The sequence below is a fragment of the Brassica rapa genome, chromosome A07, assembly GCF_000309985.2.
Source record: "Brassica rapa cultivar Chiifu-401-42 chromosome A07, CAAS_Brap_v3.01, whole genome shotgun sequence".
NCBI lineage: Eukaryota > Viridiplantae > Streptophyta > Magnoliopsida > Brassicales > Brassicaceae > Brassica > Brassica rapa.
Genome location: NC_024801.2, coordinates 12,324,763 through 12,338,432, shown reverse-complemented (window position 1 = coordinate 12,338,432; position 13,670 = coordinate 12,324,763). Strand labels below are relative to the sequence as shown.

The 13,670-nt window shown below is 36.9% G+C and overlaps 4 protein-coding genes, 1 long non-coding RNA gene and 1 pseudogene across 7 annotated transcripts; 2 read left to right on the top strand and 4 right to left on the bottom strand.

Moving 5' to 3' along the window:
* The first annotated feature begins 208 nt into the window (after positions 1-208).
* LOC103829193 lies at positions 209-6,344 on the top strand. Of its 2 annotated transcripts, none has more exons than XM_009104850.3 (4): positions 209-2,818; positions 3,105-3,366; positions 3,449-4,010; positions 4,276-6,344. In XM_009104850.3, exons 2-4 carry the CDS (start codon positions 3,130-3,132, stop codon positions 6,084-6,086), a joined length of 2,610 nt encoding a protein of 869 aa, XP_009103098.1. In that variant the 5' UTR covers positions 209-2,818; positions 3,105-3,129; the 3' UTR covers positions 6,087-6,344. The 2 variants fall into 2 exon arrangements, with proteins under 2 accessions (XP_009103098.1, XP_009103099.1); XM_009104851.3 differs by having other exon boundaries at positions 3,102-3,366.
* A 255-nt stretch (positions 6,345-6,599) lies between these two features.
* LOC103829192 (zinc finger protein ZAT4) lies at positions 6,600-8,679 on the bottom strand. The gene is made up of 2 exons (XM_009104849.3): positions 8,099-8,679; positions 6,600-7,998 (listed from the first exon to the last, which is right to left on the bottom strand). Exon 2 carries the CDS (start codon positions 7,996-7,998, stop codon positions 6,730-6,732), a length of 1,269 nt encoding a protein of 422 aa, XP_009103097.1. The 5' UTR covers positions 8,099-8,679; the 3' UTR covers positions 6,600-6,729.
* Positions 6,828-10,747, top strand: LOC117126927. Its single transcript, XR_004449688.1, has 3 exons — positions 6,828-6,900; positions 8,065-8,069; positions 10,545-10,747. It is a non-coding gene; the product is annotated as an uncharacterized LOC117126927 (long non-coding RNA).
* On the bottom strand, positions 8,992-9,958 carry LOC103829191 (CLAVATA3/ESR (CLE)-related protein 9). The gene has a single exon (XM_009104848.3). The coding sequence runs from the start codon at positions 9,823-9,825 to the stop codon at positions 9,469-9,471; it is 357 nt and encodes a 118-aa protein (XP_009103096.2). The 5' UTR covers positions 9,826-9,958; the 3' UTR covers positions 8,992-9,468.
* LOC103829189 (zinc finger protein ZAT4) lies at positions 10,334-12,081 on the bottom strand. Of its 2 annotated transcripts, none has more exons than XM_009104846.3 (2): positions 11,525-12,081; positions 10,334-11,419 (listed from the first exon to the last, which is right to left on the bottom strand). In XM_009104846.3, the coding sequence occupies exon 2, from the start codon at positions 11,401-11,403 to the stop codon at positions 10,402-10,404; it is 1,002 nt and encodes a 333-aa protein (XP_009103094.1). In that variant the 5' UTR covers positions 11,404-11,419; positions 11,525-12,081; the 3' UTR covers positions 10,334-10,401. The 2 variants fall into 2 exon arrangements, with proteins under 2 accessions (XP_009103094.1, XP_033132177.1); XM_033276286.1 differs by having other exon boundaries at positions 11,548-12,081.
* Positions 12,082-12,332: 251 nt separating this feature from the next.
* Positions 12,333-13,654, bottom strand: LOC103829811 (annotated as a pseudogene).
* Positions 13,655-13,670: the final 16 nt, after the last annotated feature.

Genomic DNA, 13,670 nt, shown 5'->3' with positions numbered 1-13,670 from the left:
AAATAGACTAACATTCTTGACATAATGTTAAAAAAATAACACAACTGCAACTCACAGATACGGAGTAAATGTCCAAAACAAACATCAATGCTACACTAACAAATATTAAGTTCGTCTATTTCATTCGATACACACACGGTCAATCATTTTTATATCTTAAGATAATACTTCAAAAAGCAAGCTAGCGGAGTTTATTAGAAGTTATATATAATTTAAGGATTAAATTTTAAAATACACTTTTAAAAATAAAAATTATTTTTTCAAATAAATTATTATTCTTTTACTGAAAATTAAAAATTGAAACATCATACATTAATTTTCAGTATCTGTTAAACTATTGTTTTATCTTCACAACAAAATAATGATGACAAGTAAAAATACAATCTATATATTTACATCTTATTTCATTTGGGTGAGAGGTCCGTATTTATACAGAAGAATACCGTAAAAAAAGAAACGCCGTAAATTAACAAAGCCCAAATTTTACTTGATTTTAATCCCAACTTAATTTAGTTTTTTTATTTTTATATCAATAATTATAACCCCTTCTCGAATCATAAAAATATTTAATTTTATGAAAACAAGTAGTTCCAAAAAAATAAAAATATCGCAATAAGGAAATACAATTAATTGAAAAGTACTTCTAAAACATTAATAAAACTTATAAGAAAAGTAAAAGTCATATAATATCCATTTTCAATATTATTAGCGTTTGCACTCAGATCATTTTAAATTCATTTTATAATTTATGTTTTGTAAAAATTGATAGATATGCATTATATATAATCAAATAGTAATATAATATATTAAACTAAACTAAAATTTATATAAGAAACCCGGACGTAGCCCGGGAAAACCACTAGTTTGTTTAATCAGTAGACAAACTAATTTAAAAAGCATGGTCGAGATCCATTTCATGACCATATAATTTTAGTTTCTCTCTAACTGTAAAACCGAAACAAGAAAATCTCAAATGTAAATTCAAAAGTTTCAAACAAAAACTCTTTAGATTCGTTTATAAATTAGTATATCAAATGTATGATATATGTTCGTCCACTAAAACACCTGTCACGTGTCAGGACTTAAAAAATGCTTTTCTTGAATAGAGGCAGTTAATGTAATAATCTCCACAAAACAGCCTTTTAATTGATTTTTTCACTAAGAGAGTAGAGATAACTAGCCAATCAAGAACGACCAGAAAAACAAAGCTTCTAACGATAATCACTAAACTCGTAATTATCCACAAGGTCAGGGGTATTTATTTTCGCACCCACATTTTTTTTGGACATCAACACCCCCACAAACGTAAACTGAAAACCTTAAAGTTGGCTCACATGTAGGGCCCACTGGCTTTTATCTACCTAACTTAATAAATATTTTGATGCTTCATTTAGAAATTAATAATGTTATCATCAAACTTGTAGTTTAGTTTTGCATAGTTTGTTTTTTGAGAAGGGGTCTTAAAATAGCATGCTAATTATCATTTGATATAATTTTTTTATTTCTGTTTCTGGTTGAAAGAAAAACATTACTATGACTTATAAAATTAGAAATAACTTGTAATATTTACAAAATAAGGATGGATTTGGACCTGTCTGCTATTTTATCTCTACATGAATTATAAATTGTTAGGTGATGTATTGTTTCCTTATGTAAAGCTAGAGTAGATCCGGTGAGGATATAGATGTAAATTATGATATACACATCATTGCACGATTTTATTATTAAATCATATATAAAAAGATAAGTATAAATAATAAGGCTTAAAAATATTAAGGCTGTCAAAATAATGTTGTTTTTTTCGTAAAGTAACGTAAATAAAATATTTTCCGATCCTATCTCATTTCCGAGCTAAATCATTGTCCGCATTCAAAGATACAAAGAGAATCTAGGGTAAAATAATTTTAGCAGTTTAAAACACATGTATTTACCCCCAAAAGAAGAAGACATCATTTGTAATAGTGTATCGGATTTCGAAATTAATCTTTTTTTGCTTATCCTATACTTTTATATCCAGAAATTAATAAAAATGAAAAGGTTAAAAAGTGAAAATTTAGAATACCATTTCTCAACCAAAAAAAAACCTCTTAAAAATATAGAAAACTGTTAGAACATCTGTCTGTTTAAGTGATAATTTTACAAACTTTTAATTAAGAAGTACACTTTAAAATTATTAGAACATCTTTCTTTTTAATTTATTTTTTTTATCAGTATAGAAACTACACTTTTATACTAAAAACGAAAAATAATATAGAAACTACAATTAAAAAACCGACCAGATCTCTAAAAACAGAAAATGTAAAAGTGAGTAGTAGATCACGAGAAAAAAGAAGAAGGGAAGAAGCGAGTGTTGACAAAATATCACGTCACTGTTATTAGAAGCCTCTTTCGTTTCCGTATTTATTTATTTGTTTTTATTTTAAGAAAACAACAAATCCGATTAAAAAAAGGAATATAAAAGCTCTCCTTAATTCTTTTATGGTTATTGCATTCGCTAATAGAATCTGAGCGATAGAAAAGCCAGAGACGAGGAGAGAGATAAAGAGAGAGAGAGATTTTTAGAAGACGGCTTGAGAGCTATCTTCTTCTTCTTCCATGATTGTTTAGCTCTCTTCTTCATCACTAAACTGTCGTCGTTACTTTAGATTTTGAATCTCTCCTGATTCAAAAATTCGGTATTTAATTAATTTCGCACTTTATTTTCTTAATTCAATTTTTTTTTCATTTATCGATAAGATTTGGGAGTGAGTGTTTCCAATAATCAACGATTAAAGATGATTTTTTATCGTCTGTTCAAAGTGCGATCAGATGATGAGAGGTACAATCTCTATCAACCTTATTTTTATATTATATATTATCTTTTATTTTAATTTGCCATTTATATCTTCTTTTAAAAAATATATAATTTGCTAATCTGTGTTGCTTTGTTTGATGAATTAGGTTTAAGTCATTTAAAAGTCAAATCGATACATAAAACTATTTTAATATACAAATATGTTTTTGGATTTAGATTTTAAAAAAAAAGAAATTTATAATCACTTGATTGTGAACCCTGTGATTGTATAAGTTTGAATCTGAATCAAAGCATTGTGAAATTGCAGCAGAATCTAGCCTTCATTGGAGAGAGGAATGAGGGAGCAAGAGTGGTCCACTCACTGTGAAACCTTTTTGCCCTCAATGAGTGAAGATTTCAACACTTGTAGTTGGTCTGCTTATCGCCGCGGCGGAGATGGTGCAAATCTTCAGTATCACAACGGCTCGATAAGGGATTCTTATCCTGCTGCGGATTCATCATATTCAGGAGGGTACGAGAGAGATTTCATGAAACAGACAATGCTTGAGCACGAAGCTGTATTTAAGAACCAGGTTTCTCTATCTTTCTTACTACTACGTTATTGAGTTTCCTTTCCTCATTTAAAGATTTTGACTTTGTTTGTATTGATGGCAGGTGCATGAGCTTCACCGTTTGTACAGAGTCCAGAGGAAGCTGGTGGATGAAGTAAAGGGGAAGAACTCGAAAGAAGAGTTTAGTTTTAGTGATTATACGTCTGAGACTGCAAGTAAAAGGCAGCTTCCTGGGTATGGAGAAGGGAGCAGCTCTCAAGCTTGTAACGGTCGTTTGCAAAATGGGTTTTGTTCAAGAGACGGGAACGAGGTTGTGCCTGTGAAGGCTAGGAGAAAAATGATTGATCTTCAACTCCCTGCCGATGAGTATCTTGATACCGATGAAACTGGTGATAACGAAGAGATTACGATCCTCCCTCCATTCAAACGGTCCAAATCTGGAAGAGGGGATGCTTCTCATCAGAGCAACTCTTCAGGGTCTTGTTTGGATGTGAAGAACTCAAACGGCCTAGCTGACTTGAATGAGCCACTCAAGTGTCAAGATTCAGAACCTGTTTCTCTATCCAGGGACATGCATGCTCATTACGGGAGAAACAATGCGGATGTTCAAGGACTCTGTTTGGAGAAAAACACAAGTCAAAATGGATGGATGGTCCTTGAAGCAGGTGACCTTTTTAAACAAGTGGCATGCTCGTCATTTTCGTTTCATTTCTTTAATCTTTGAAATGATATAAAACTGAGACTGTGTGTGTCTTCCTGCTCACATGTGCTTTATTAGCTGAAAATATGTCATAGTAGTGTCTTATTATGCATGTACATGTCGATGGATCATATAACGGTTTTGAATTGTGTGTTGATTCAGTATGTAGCCATTTTTGCCTATCTTCTTTCTCTCAAAAATGTAAAATGTTCATGTCACTGTGTTAACAGGGAACAGCAGAAGCACACATAGAGACCAGCTGCCTTCCCATTCTGCACAAGCATTCTCTAACAATGGATTTCAACCTCAGAGCTATCCTAAAACTGATCATAACAAAGTAATATTCCCAGGATATCGTGATCTGGAAGTTCGTTCGAAGAATCCTCAAGCTTCTTATGATAGCCACGTGGAATCAAGTGTGGCATCTAACACTCCAAGGTTACACAATGACTACCGCCCTGACTTCGGAAGACCATGGAGCCACTGGTCTTCATCATGGGAGAATCCTAGGAGCAGCTCACATCAAAAATCTTACCCAGTTCAAACGAATCCCTACATGAATTTTGTCGCTCATGCAAGGACAGATTCAAGTTTTGAGATGAGAAGTCCTGTCTCTAACGGGATTTATCATGGATTCTCTTCAGGGTCGAAGGAGGCTGCCTTAAATTTCCCGTCAGCCGGCTTTAGACCAAACGGTTTTGTAGGAGAGGTAGTGAAGAACCAGAGTTTGGAAAGCCTTCAAGGGCCAAAAAAGCAGGAACGATCAGCTGGGTTACCATGGCTAAAACCTAAGCCACTTAACAGAAGTGAAATATCTAATGGCTTCTTGGATTTGAATGCTTCGACAAATCAATCCATTGATGGAACTGACACAGGGGACGGCCTGAATAGTATTTCACCTCAGAAGAGTTTGAGATCATCTGCTTCATGCTCTTATAATGCCAACGTGGGAAGAGTTGAAATGATCAATCCACATAGTAGAAAAATCATTGGGTGCCCAATCTTTGAGCAGCCTACTATTTTCAAGGAGGAAGTGAATCACTTGGTTAAGCGCGACCTTGATATCAACTTGCCATGTGATGCCTCGGTTTCTGCTGACCAGCATGGTACTAAAGCCTTTCGAGTTGGAAAGGAAGAAGGAAACAAGGCTGGCAACTTCAGACACTATATTGATCTGAATTCATGTGCTAGTGAGGATGATGAAGATTCTGCCATACATTCCAGTCTGAGAGTGAAAACAAAAGGAACAATTTGTATAGATTTGGAAGCTCCCCCTACACTGGAGAGTGAAGAAGAAGAAGATAGAGAGAGTGAGAAATCAAATGAAGAAACATGGGGATTGATGAAAGGCCAAGACGGAAACTCCTTGGATGAACTCATCAAGGAAGCAGCACAAGCAATAGTCGCCATCTCATTGTCTGATCACCAACGTCTTCCCGGTGACGCAGCTTCCTCTTCAACTGTTGCGGCTGGGAAAAGTCCGCTCTCGTGGTTCGCAGACATTATCACTTCTCAGGGTGATGAGTTAGAACGAAAGGCTGATCACGAAGGAGATTCTTCTGGGGAGATTGATTACTTTGAAGCCATGACCCTTAATTTACATCCCACCAAGGAAGAAGACTACATGCCAGAGCCCTTAGTCCCTGAGAATCTGATATTCGAAGTGACGGGTTCAAACAGGCCCAGAAGAGGACAAGCAAGACGAGGAAGACCAAAGCGGGATTTCCAGAGAGATACTCTCCCTGGACTCCCTTCTCTATCGAGGCATGAAGTCAATGAAGATATCCAATTGTTTGGTGGGCTTATGAAAAGCAGAGAGCACACTTGGAACTCTGGAGTGGCTGCTAGACGGAACTCAAAAAGAAAACGAATCACAAGCCAAGCTCCAGTTTGCCCGTCAATGGCACAGCCAGTGATAGAGAGCGTATCAGTGGTGGGACTTGAAGACAGTAAGCTTACAGGTTGGGGAAAAGCAACAAGAAGACCGAGGAGACAAAGGTACCCTCCTGCAGGTAATCCTGCGACCGTGATCTTAACATGATAGTTTCAGGGGGAAAACTATCAGAACGTATCAAAACTTGGAACATTATAAGAGAGTACAATTACTATACAATAGATTATGTTTTAATTGTTGGGGGGGGGGATCGTGTTGTATATCTAGTGTTCGTCTTCTGTAAGATGTGGCCAAACTTGATTTGCTTTGTATTATATAAAGCTTGGTTGGTTATAAAACAGATAGATATGTTAATTGCTGTCAATGTTTGATGTCACGGTAAAATATATGATTTGAACAAAAGTAGATTACATGTCTTGATGATTCAGAGATTAATACACCCTACCTAAACATAAATTTAAGCTATAATGTAAAACATAGTTTGCTTGCAGCAACACTTTTGCTATACATATCCATGAATTAGCATGATACATATTCAAAGATATAGCAAGAAGTATCATAAAAACCTTTCTTGGGGGTCAAGAAATGAGGATTCAGAAAGCAAAAGATAGCAAAGTTTGGTCAACTTCACCGGTTCTTGATATGATTATGAACAAATAAAATAGGAAAAAAATTGATTTACCTTCCGAACCAAAAGTATTCTTGAATCTGAAGCAACAAGAAAATAAAATCAGAGAGGAAACAATAACAATAACAATGAGTAACAAAATTGCTGTTACTAGTGATTTCATTAATCAATAGGAGCAGGAAGATTGAGATCGATGAGGGTATGCATCTCATGAGCCACTTGGTGTTGTTGGATAACCAAAGTCCTGTGTTCATGATTCCCAATGAAATGTGATCTCTTGTGACCACCCAAAGCTTGTCCTGATTTAAACACCCTGAAGCATATCGGACACTCGTGACCTTTGCTTTTCTTCTTTGCTTTCTTAACCATTGGGGGTTTACTATGAATCTTGATTGTCTCCGCACAAGATTCAGTCTCCAAGCTATGCTGATCACCACTGTCATACACTGATTCCGTGAACTCATACCTCATTTTCTTCCGACCGTAAGTAGGAAAGCTTGTTCTGCTTTTCCTCAGATCATACTTTGTCGAAGAACGATCTGATCCTGTCCTGAATCTGTTCAAGCTCTTATCCTCTGAGCTGTTGAATCCCATTGCAGCCTTGTTCCTGAGGAACCCATCAACAGTAACATCTGAGTCCAACTTCTTTGGTCCATTCCTGAAGTAGCCAGAATCAGAATTATCTGAAACATAACCATTGTCCTCACCATTTCTCAAATGGTCAACTCCTACTCCAAGTTTGTCTTTCTTACAAGACTCCTTCACCTTAAAGATCTTCCTCAGCTGTTCTCCTGAAGACGACTTAGTCTCAAGAATCACAGAGTTGTTGTCTGAAGACTCAGCAAAAGAGTTCACAACCAAGTTATGTCCTTTCTTGAAACCTGAATCATCTCTAGACAGCATCATCAGAGACAATGCCATTTGCTCTTGTTCCGGCTCAATCTCAGACTCATCAGAAGATGCTGCGTCATATTGATTCATGATGCTACTACCATGATGATGTTTCACAGCTCTCTTGGATCTTCTCCTTATAGTTGACAAAGAAGCTTCAGTATCAGATTGACTATCCATCACAATCTTCTCTCTCTCAGAGTGAGAAGCCATGTGACCACAAAGAGCTTTTGAAGAAGGGAAACCTTTGCCACATTCTCTGCAGTAAAGCAGTTGTTGTTGTTGATGCTGGTGATGTTTCAGAGCCATCATCTCTCTCTGATCCACAAACCTCTTGTTCTTTTTAGGATTCTCTCTCAGACCGTAGCTAGACTGACCTCCATTTTCATCGAACATGAGCTTAGTGTGTTCATCTTCATCTGAATCAGCTGAGTTCTTGTTGCTCATGTGAGTTCTGATGTGACCTCCCAGTGATTTCCCACAAGCGAATCTCTTGTTACAGAACTTACACACAAACCTCTTCTCAATGCACTGCTCCATCTTTAATTAAGACAGATGTTCAAACACTATATAAGCAAAGATCAGAAGAAGAAAAGACAAGAAAAGGTGAAGTTAGTTAGAACCCATTTGTCTGGTTTACCTCAAGTCTTGGAGGGAGCACTGAACTCCCCAGATGCTAAGAGAGAGAAGGGGAAGAGAGAATCATCAAGCTCAAAGCTTGATACTTTCTGATAGCGATCAGTTTTGGGGGAATGTAACAGTCCTATCTTGTTAACTTGAGATCCTACCATCAAGCAAAAGAGAGAACACAAAAACAGGAAACAAATAAAACAGACTTTGAAATATCTAAAGTTAGGAGATTTGCTTTCTTTTGGGGGTTGGGGATGAAATAAGAAAGAAAAAAATGAAAATTTTAATCAGATTTAAAATGCATTTTTTCCTATTGAGATTAATAAAAATAGTCTAGGCAGATTGTGATTAAATCTACTATCCGCCTAGACTATGATCTATACCCGTTTACTTTAAAAACACCTTTCACCATTTAAAAATGGGTATTAATGTCTTTCACAATTATTTTTCCTTTTGGTTGAGCACACAGAACTTATCTTATTTTCCTTGTAATTGTCTTTAACAAGTTTATCTTATTTTCATGTTTTTTCCAATAAAATTCATGTTTTCGCCAAAGTTCTCCTTACACTTCCCATGTCTCATCTATGTTCATCATTTTTCAAAACATGTATCAATGTTTTCATTGTTGCTTTCCTGTTTCACTTTATTTTCAGTAGTTTTTTTTTTATTTTTGGGCCACATAACAAGCCAATCCGTTAACTTCATTCATTGTATGAGAGGTGAGATTAATTAATTTACTACTAGTGTTGCTCGTAATGAACATATGTTATACAACTAGACTAAAGACTCCTTTTGTTTTTGTATAATGACAAAGTCAAAGAGACAAGCAATTTGAGCATCTTTACAGTGAGATATCACACGAGAGAAGAGCAGACATAAGGATTACACATATGGCCCATCAAGAACTTCAAATAAAAGTTTTATTCATAGACCAATATTGGCCGTGACTTTGAAGTTACATAATAATATACAGCTCCCAAATTAATGGAACTCATGCGTTTCTCCCCTCTCTCACAACCAATATCTAAATCTTTTTGCCTGCATTTATTTTTTTAAAGTTTCACATTATGTAAACATAAAAATAAATAAAAAAGAAAGACGTTGCACACTATTTCCAAGATTGTTTTCACTCTCTACTAGTCTTCAAAAACAAGCGTGGAAATAGCAACAATACATCCCTCATAACGTTACGTACGTAGGACTCCATTAAGATGATCAAGAGAGTAGAATCAAGATTCAAGAAAGACCCGCAAAGAAGAAATGAATCTTTCGTCGTCGGGCACAGATCTTCAAGAAACGCCAATAAATTTGTTAACTATATAAAATATGTAACTAAGGTCTCTCTCTCTATATATGTATACAAACTGTGGGATAGGGTTTTTAGTTGTGAAGAGGGTTTGGACCGGAGGGGACGAGTCTTTTATCGACGCCGTACCTTGGATCAATCTCCGGCGGAGGAGGAGGAGGGGAAACAAGTGGCTGCTTCGTGGTGCTACGGTGGTGGATTCTTTGAAGCTCAAGGCACATAGAACGCGCGTATGGACGAGTGAAGGAGTCGCACGAACCCTGAGGACTCACATCATACGGGTGGTGAACCCTCGGGGCCAATAGGTGGGTTCGGTAAGGGAAGTTTCTTGATGCCTTCAGGTTTTCTTCGACGGTTGGAGAAGCAATGAAAACGATGAAGAGAAGGAGAGATGAGATCATGATCGGACGTTTGAGGTAACTCGGCGACATTGCTTAATGCGAGGAGAGAGAGTAGAAAGGTAAGAAGGTTTCTTGGAGAAGGTAAAGTTTTAAACTTGAGAGAAAGAGGGAAAAGAGCAAAGTGGGTTTTAATGCAACGCAGAAGATGCACATGATTCGACGTTATGATATGGGGTTTTTGTGGGTCCTTATTAGTTCGTTTTCATAGATTAAAAAATATTAAAACCCGTGACCTTTATTATACATTCCCATCGATTTATTTCACTTTCGGTAGCTTATTTACATGATTTATAATACGTAGAAGAAGTGATAGTGTTATGTATTTTGTACATGACAGTTTATAAGTTCAGTTCAAGGAAAACAAGAACGTGTATATAATTGTTTCGTGGGTCACAAGCTATCAATCTCTGTATAGGCGTCCCTGGGCTAAAGAAATGTCCACCAAAACTATTTATAAAGCTCAATAAGAACTGCCGCATCTGATAAAGAGGGTATTTGATATTGTGAAGCTTTATATCAACACTCAGAAGTCATAGAGAAAAGAATTGGCTAAGTTTAAAACTTTATATGAACAAAATCAAGAAAACATTTGATTTAGGTTATGATTCATACATCAATATCCTGAACAGGGAGATTGAGATCGATACGCATATCAGCTGCTGCTTTGTGTTTGATCTTCTGTTCTTGGCTCTCAATGGAATGTGATCTCTTGTGACCACCTAAAGCTTGACTTGACTTGAACTCGTGAGCTTTGCTACTTTTGTTTGCACCACTTGCTTTCTTAAGCATCTTGCAATCACCGGACCTATGAATCTTCATGTTTCTGTCTGCACAAGAATCACTTTCATAAGAAGAAGGCAAGACCCTTTTGCTTTTGCGCAGCTGATACTTTGATCCTCCCTCCTTGACCCCAAGCTCATCACCATTCTTGAAACTGTTGAGTTCAGTGTTCCTGAGAGACCCTTCAACAGAGATATCTGAGTCTGACTTCTTTGGGCCATTCATGAAGTAATCAGAATCAGAGCTATATGAATCAGCATCATTGGTAGATCTCAATTGGTCATCAACTGCAACTTTGTCAGTCTTTAAATCCTGGTTCTTCACGTTTAGCTGCTCCCCTGAAGAAGCCTTTGTCTCCAGAATCTCAGAGTTGTTCTCAGATGACTCAGCTAGAGAGTTCACCACCAAGTTATGTCCTTTAGAATCTATAGACATCATCATCAGAGACAAAGCAGTGTCCTTGTGTTCTTGGTCAATCTCAGAAGCAGAAGACGTGCTAAAAGATTCTGAATTGGATTGTTTCATCAGCTTCTTGGATCTTTTCCTGGTAGGAGCTGAGGAAGTAGTCTCAGTATCAGATTGGCTATCCATCACCATCTTCTCTCCCACACAGTGACAATCCATGTGATTGCTACCACATTCTCCGCAACAAAGTTGTTTATGTTCCACCAACCTCTTCTTGTTGTTGTTCTTCATCTTAGGATTCTTGCCGTTGAAACTATCAGAAGCAACTGTGTACTCATTGGAATGAATCCTGATGTGACCTCCAAGTGATTTGCCAGAAGTGAACTTCTTGTTACAGAACTTGCACACATACTTCTTCTCCATTTCAATTTGAATTTCTCTTAGACAAATGATCAAACACCAAACAAGCAGAGAGACAATAAGAAAATGTTTTCTTTAGAGAAACGAAAGCACAGTAAAGGGAAGAGTAGCATGAAGAACCCACTTTTGTTGCTGATGAGAGTTTACCTCAAATCTCCTGAAAAAATTCTGCACAAACCGACAAAACTCAAATGCTACAGAGCCAAGAGAGAAGCAGAGAAAAGGTTGATGCTTTCTTAGCGATCAGATTGTGGGATGTGACAGCTGTTGTTGTTCTCTAGTACAAAGATCCGACCTTAAAGCTAAGGAGAGAAATAAAAAGAACAAACTTTGTAAACTCCACAGCTCAAAGCTCAGAGATTTGTTTTGAGTTTTGGAGCAAAATAAAAAGAGAAGTAATCAAAAGGTCAGCTGCGTTTTTGGATCTATTCCTCTCTCTCTCAATACCAACACAACACACACACTCTCCTTATTATTCTCTCTCCATCTCTTAGGTGTCTTGTTGTTGTTGTTTAAGTTCATGCATGGAACCAAAAAAAGATATGAAAAAATGTTACTGGACGGTTCAGATCTATTTAGCCCACTCATTACTATCCCTCAAATCTTGAAATTGCACAATCCGCAGAAAGTTTAATTTAAAGATTATTATTTCCATAAATTAAAATTATATATATTCTTTCAGTACACTGAACTGAAATCAGTAGAAACTCAATTCAGATAAGTGGGTATAACAAACAAACCATGGGGCCAACACAGAGACTTCTCGACGTCCAAACAACCAACAAAGAAGCCTTTTAAACATCATTAGCTCGTCTTCTCTGCCACATTTTCTCCTATTCTAAAGCAACAACCCAACTTTGTGGCATTGAATATTTCTCAAGCTTACTTGTAAAGAAAGACTCCATCTTTACAGACTTTACCTTCACACTTGCTGTACAATGTTATTTTAAGGTCAAAGGAGATACAATACTAAGTGCAAATCAGAGGGATTCTGACATATTCTAGGTAACAGAATTTTCAGAAAAGAGGGCCCCAAGAAAAGTGAAAACAACAGCCTATACCACATGAGATAATTCATTTTCTTTTTAAAAAAGAAGCCTCTCTCTACTTTTAAATATGAGGACCTCATGACCCAAGAAATCTCATAGTATTCAGCAAGTTGTTGAAAACGATGTTGCTTCCTTCACTTGTTCCTTGCCTTGTTTTTCCAGAATTCATTACCAAAATATCTCCTCCATGCTGCTCCCAGTTGGTTTAAGATCTTTTCCATTTGGTGAAACTTTCGCATCATTACACAACTTTTGTTGATCTCCAATACCAATCTCCTTTTTCTTTGCATAGTTTGTCTAGCTAGAGATCACCGCATCATGTGCAAGCTCAAAGGGCGTGCATGATTCATCTTCCACGTTCAGTCTCTCTTCATTGCACCGGGAAAATTTATCCACATACTTATTATTCATCTTGTAACCATCTTCTCTGGTATCGATATTATCATCTTCATCATTGTCACTAATACTGGCATCTTCTTGGTGATAGAGTTGATGCACTTCCTCATTGAATTTGTCAATGCCTTGATGATGAAGAGGAGATTCCATAGCAAAGTCTTCTTTTTCTTCGACATATTGAGTACCCAAAGGTGCTCCATAACCTTCATGCCATTCATCATCGTCACTATCAATGTCCAACATGAACCACCTGTTCTGTGTGGCCCTTCGTCTGAGCACAAAACCGTTAAAGTAGAAGCTAACAATCTCGTGATTAGTAGGGGAGAAAAATGCAGCTTCCAAAAGTTTTGACCTAATGTCACGGGATTGGAATAAACAACCTCATGAAAACTTAGTGCATCTTCATCGCTCCAGCTCCTTACAACTTCGTCTCCCATATAACAGAAGCCCATGTCTCCTAACTTCTCAAATCCAAGTATCTTAACCACTTCTTCCCTAGCTTCTTTGACGTGTTGGCGCACACATCTTATAGAACCCCTGTCACGGCAGACACAGAATTCTCTGCCTTTCCCTACTATGTCATCTATATTTTCAGGCATGTTCAAAGCCGGCATGGGTACAACGCATGTACCAGAAAGCTTTGTTGTCGCTGAAGATCCTAGGTTCACATTCAGACAACCTTCCCATTCAGGAATTATGGCTTGATGATCTAGCAGGTTGATCCAAGAGGAAAGAATAGAAAGTCTCTGGTCTTGGAGGTACAAGACCAAGCTCAAAACACTTTTCAGAACGAGGAGAGTGAATTGCATCTTCCCCTTTGCAATT

Coding starts and splice junctions, on each gene's coding strand:
- LOC103829192 (XM_009104849.3), bottom strand. CDS start 7,998: ATGGAGCAGTGCATTGAGAAGAGGTTTGTGTGTAAGTTCTGTAACAAG.
- LOC103829191 (XM_009104848.3), bottom strand. CDS start 9,825: ATGTCGCCGAGTTACCTCAAACGTCCGATCATGATCTCATCTCTCCTT.
- LOC103829189 (XM_009104846.3), bottom strand. CDS start 11,403: ATGGAGAAGAAGTATGTGTGCAAGTTCTGTAACAAGAAGTTCACTTCT.
- LOC103829193 (XM_009104850.3), top strand. CDS start 3,130: ATGAGGGAGCAAGAGTGGTCCACTCACTGTGAAACCTTTTTGCCCTCA. Junction 3,367..3,448: donor AAGCTGTATTTAAGAACCAG/GTTTCTCTATCT, acceptor TATTGATGGCAG/GTGCATGAGCTTCACCGTTT. Junction 4,011..4,275: donor ATGGATGGTCCTTGAAGCAG/GTGACCTTTTTA, acceptor CTGTGTTAACAG/GGAACAGCAGAAGCACACAT.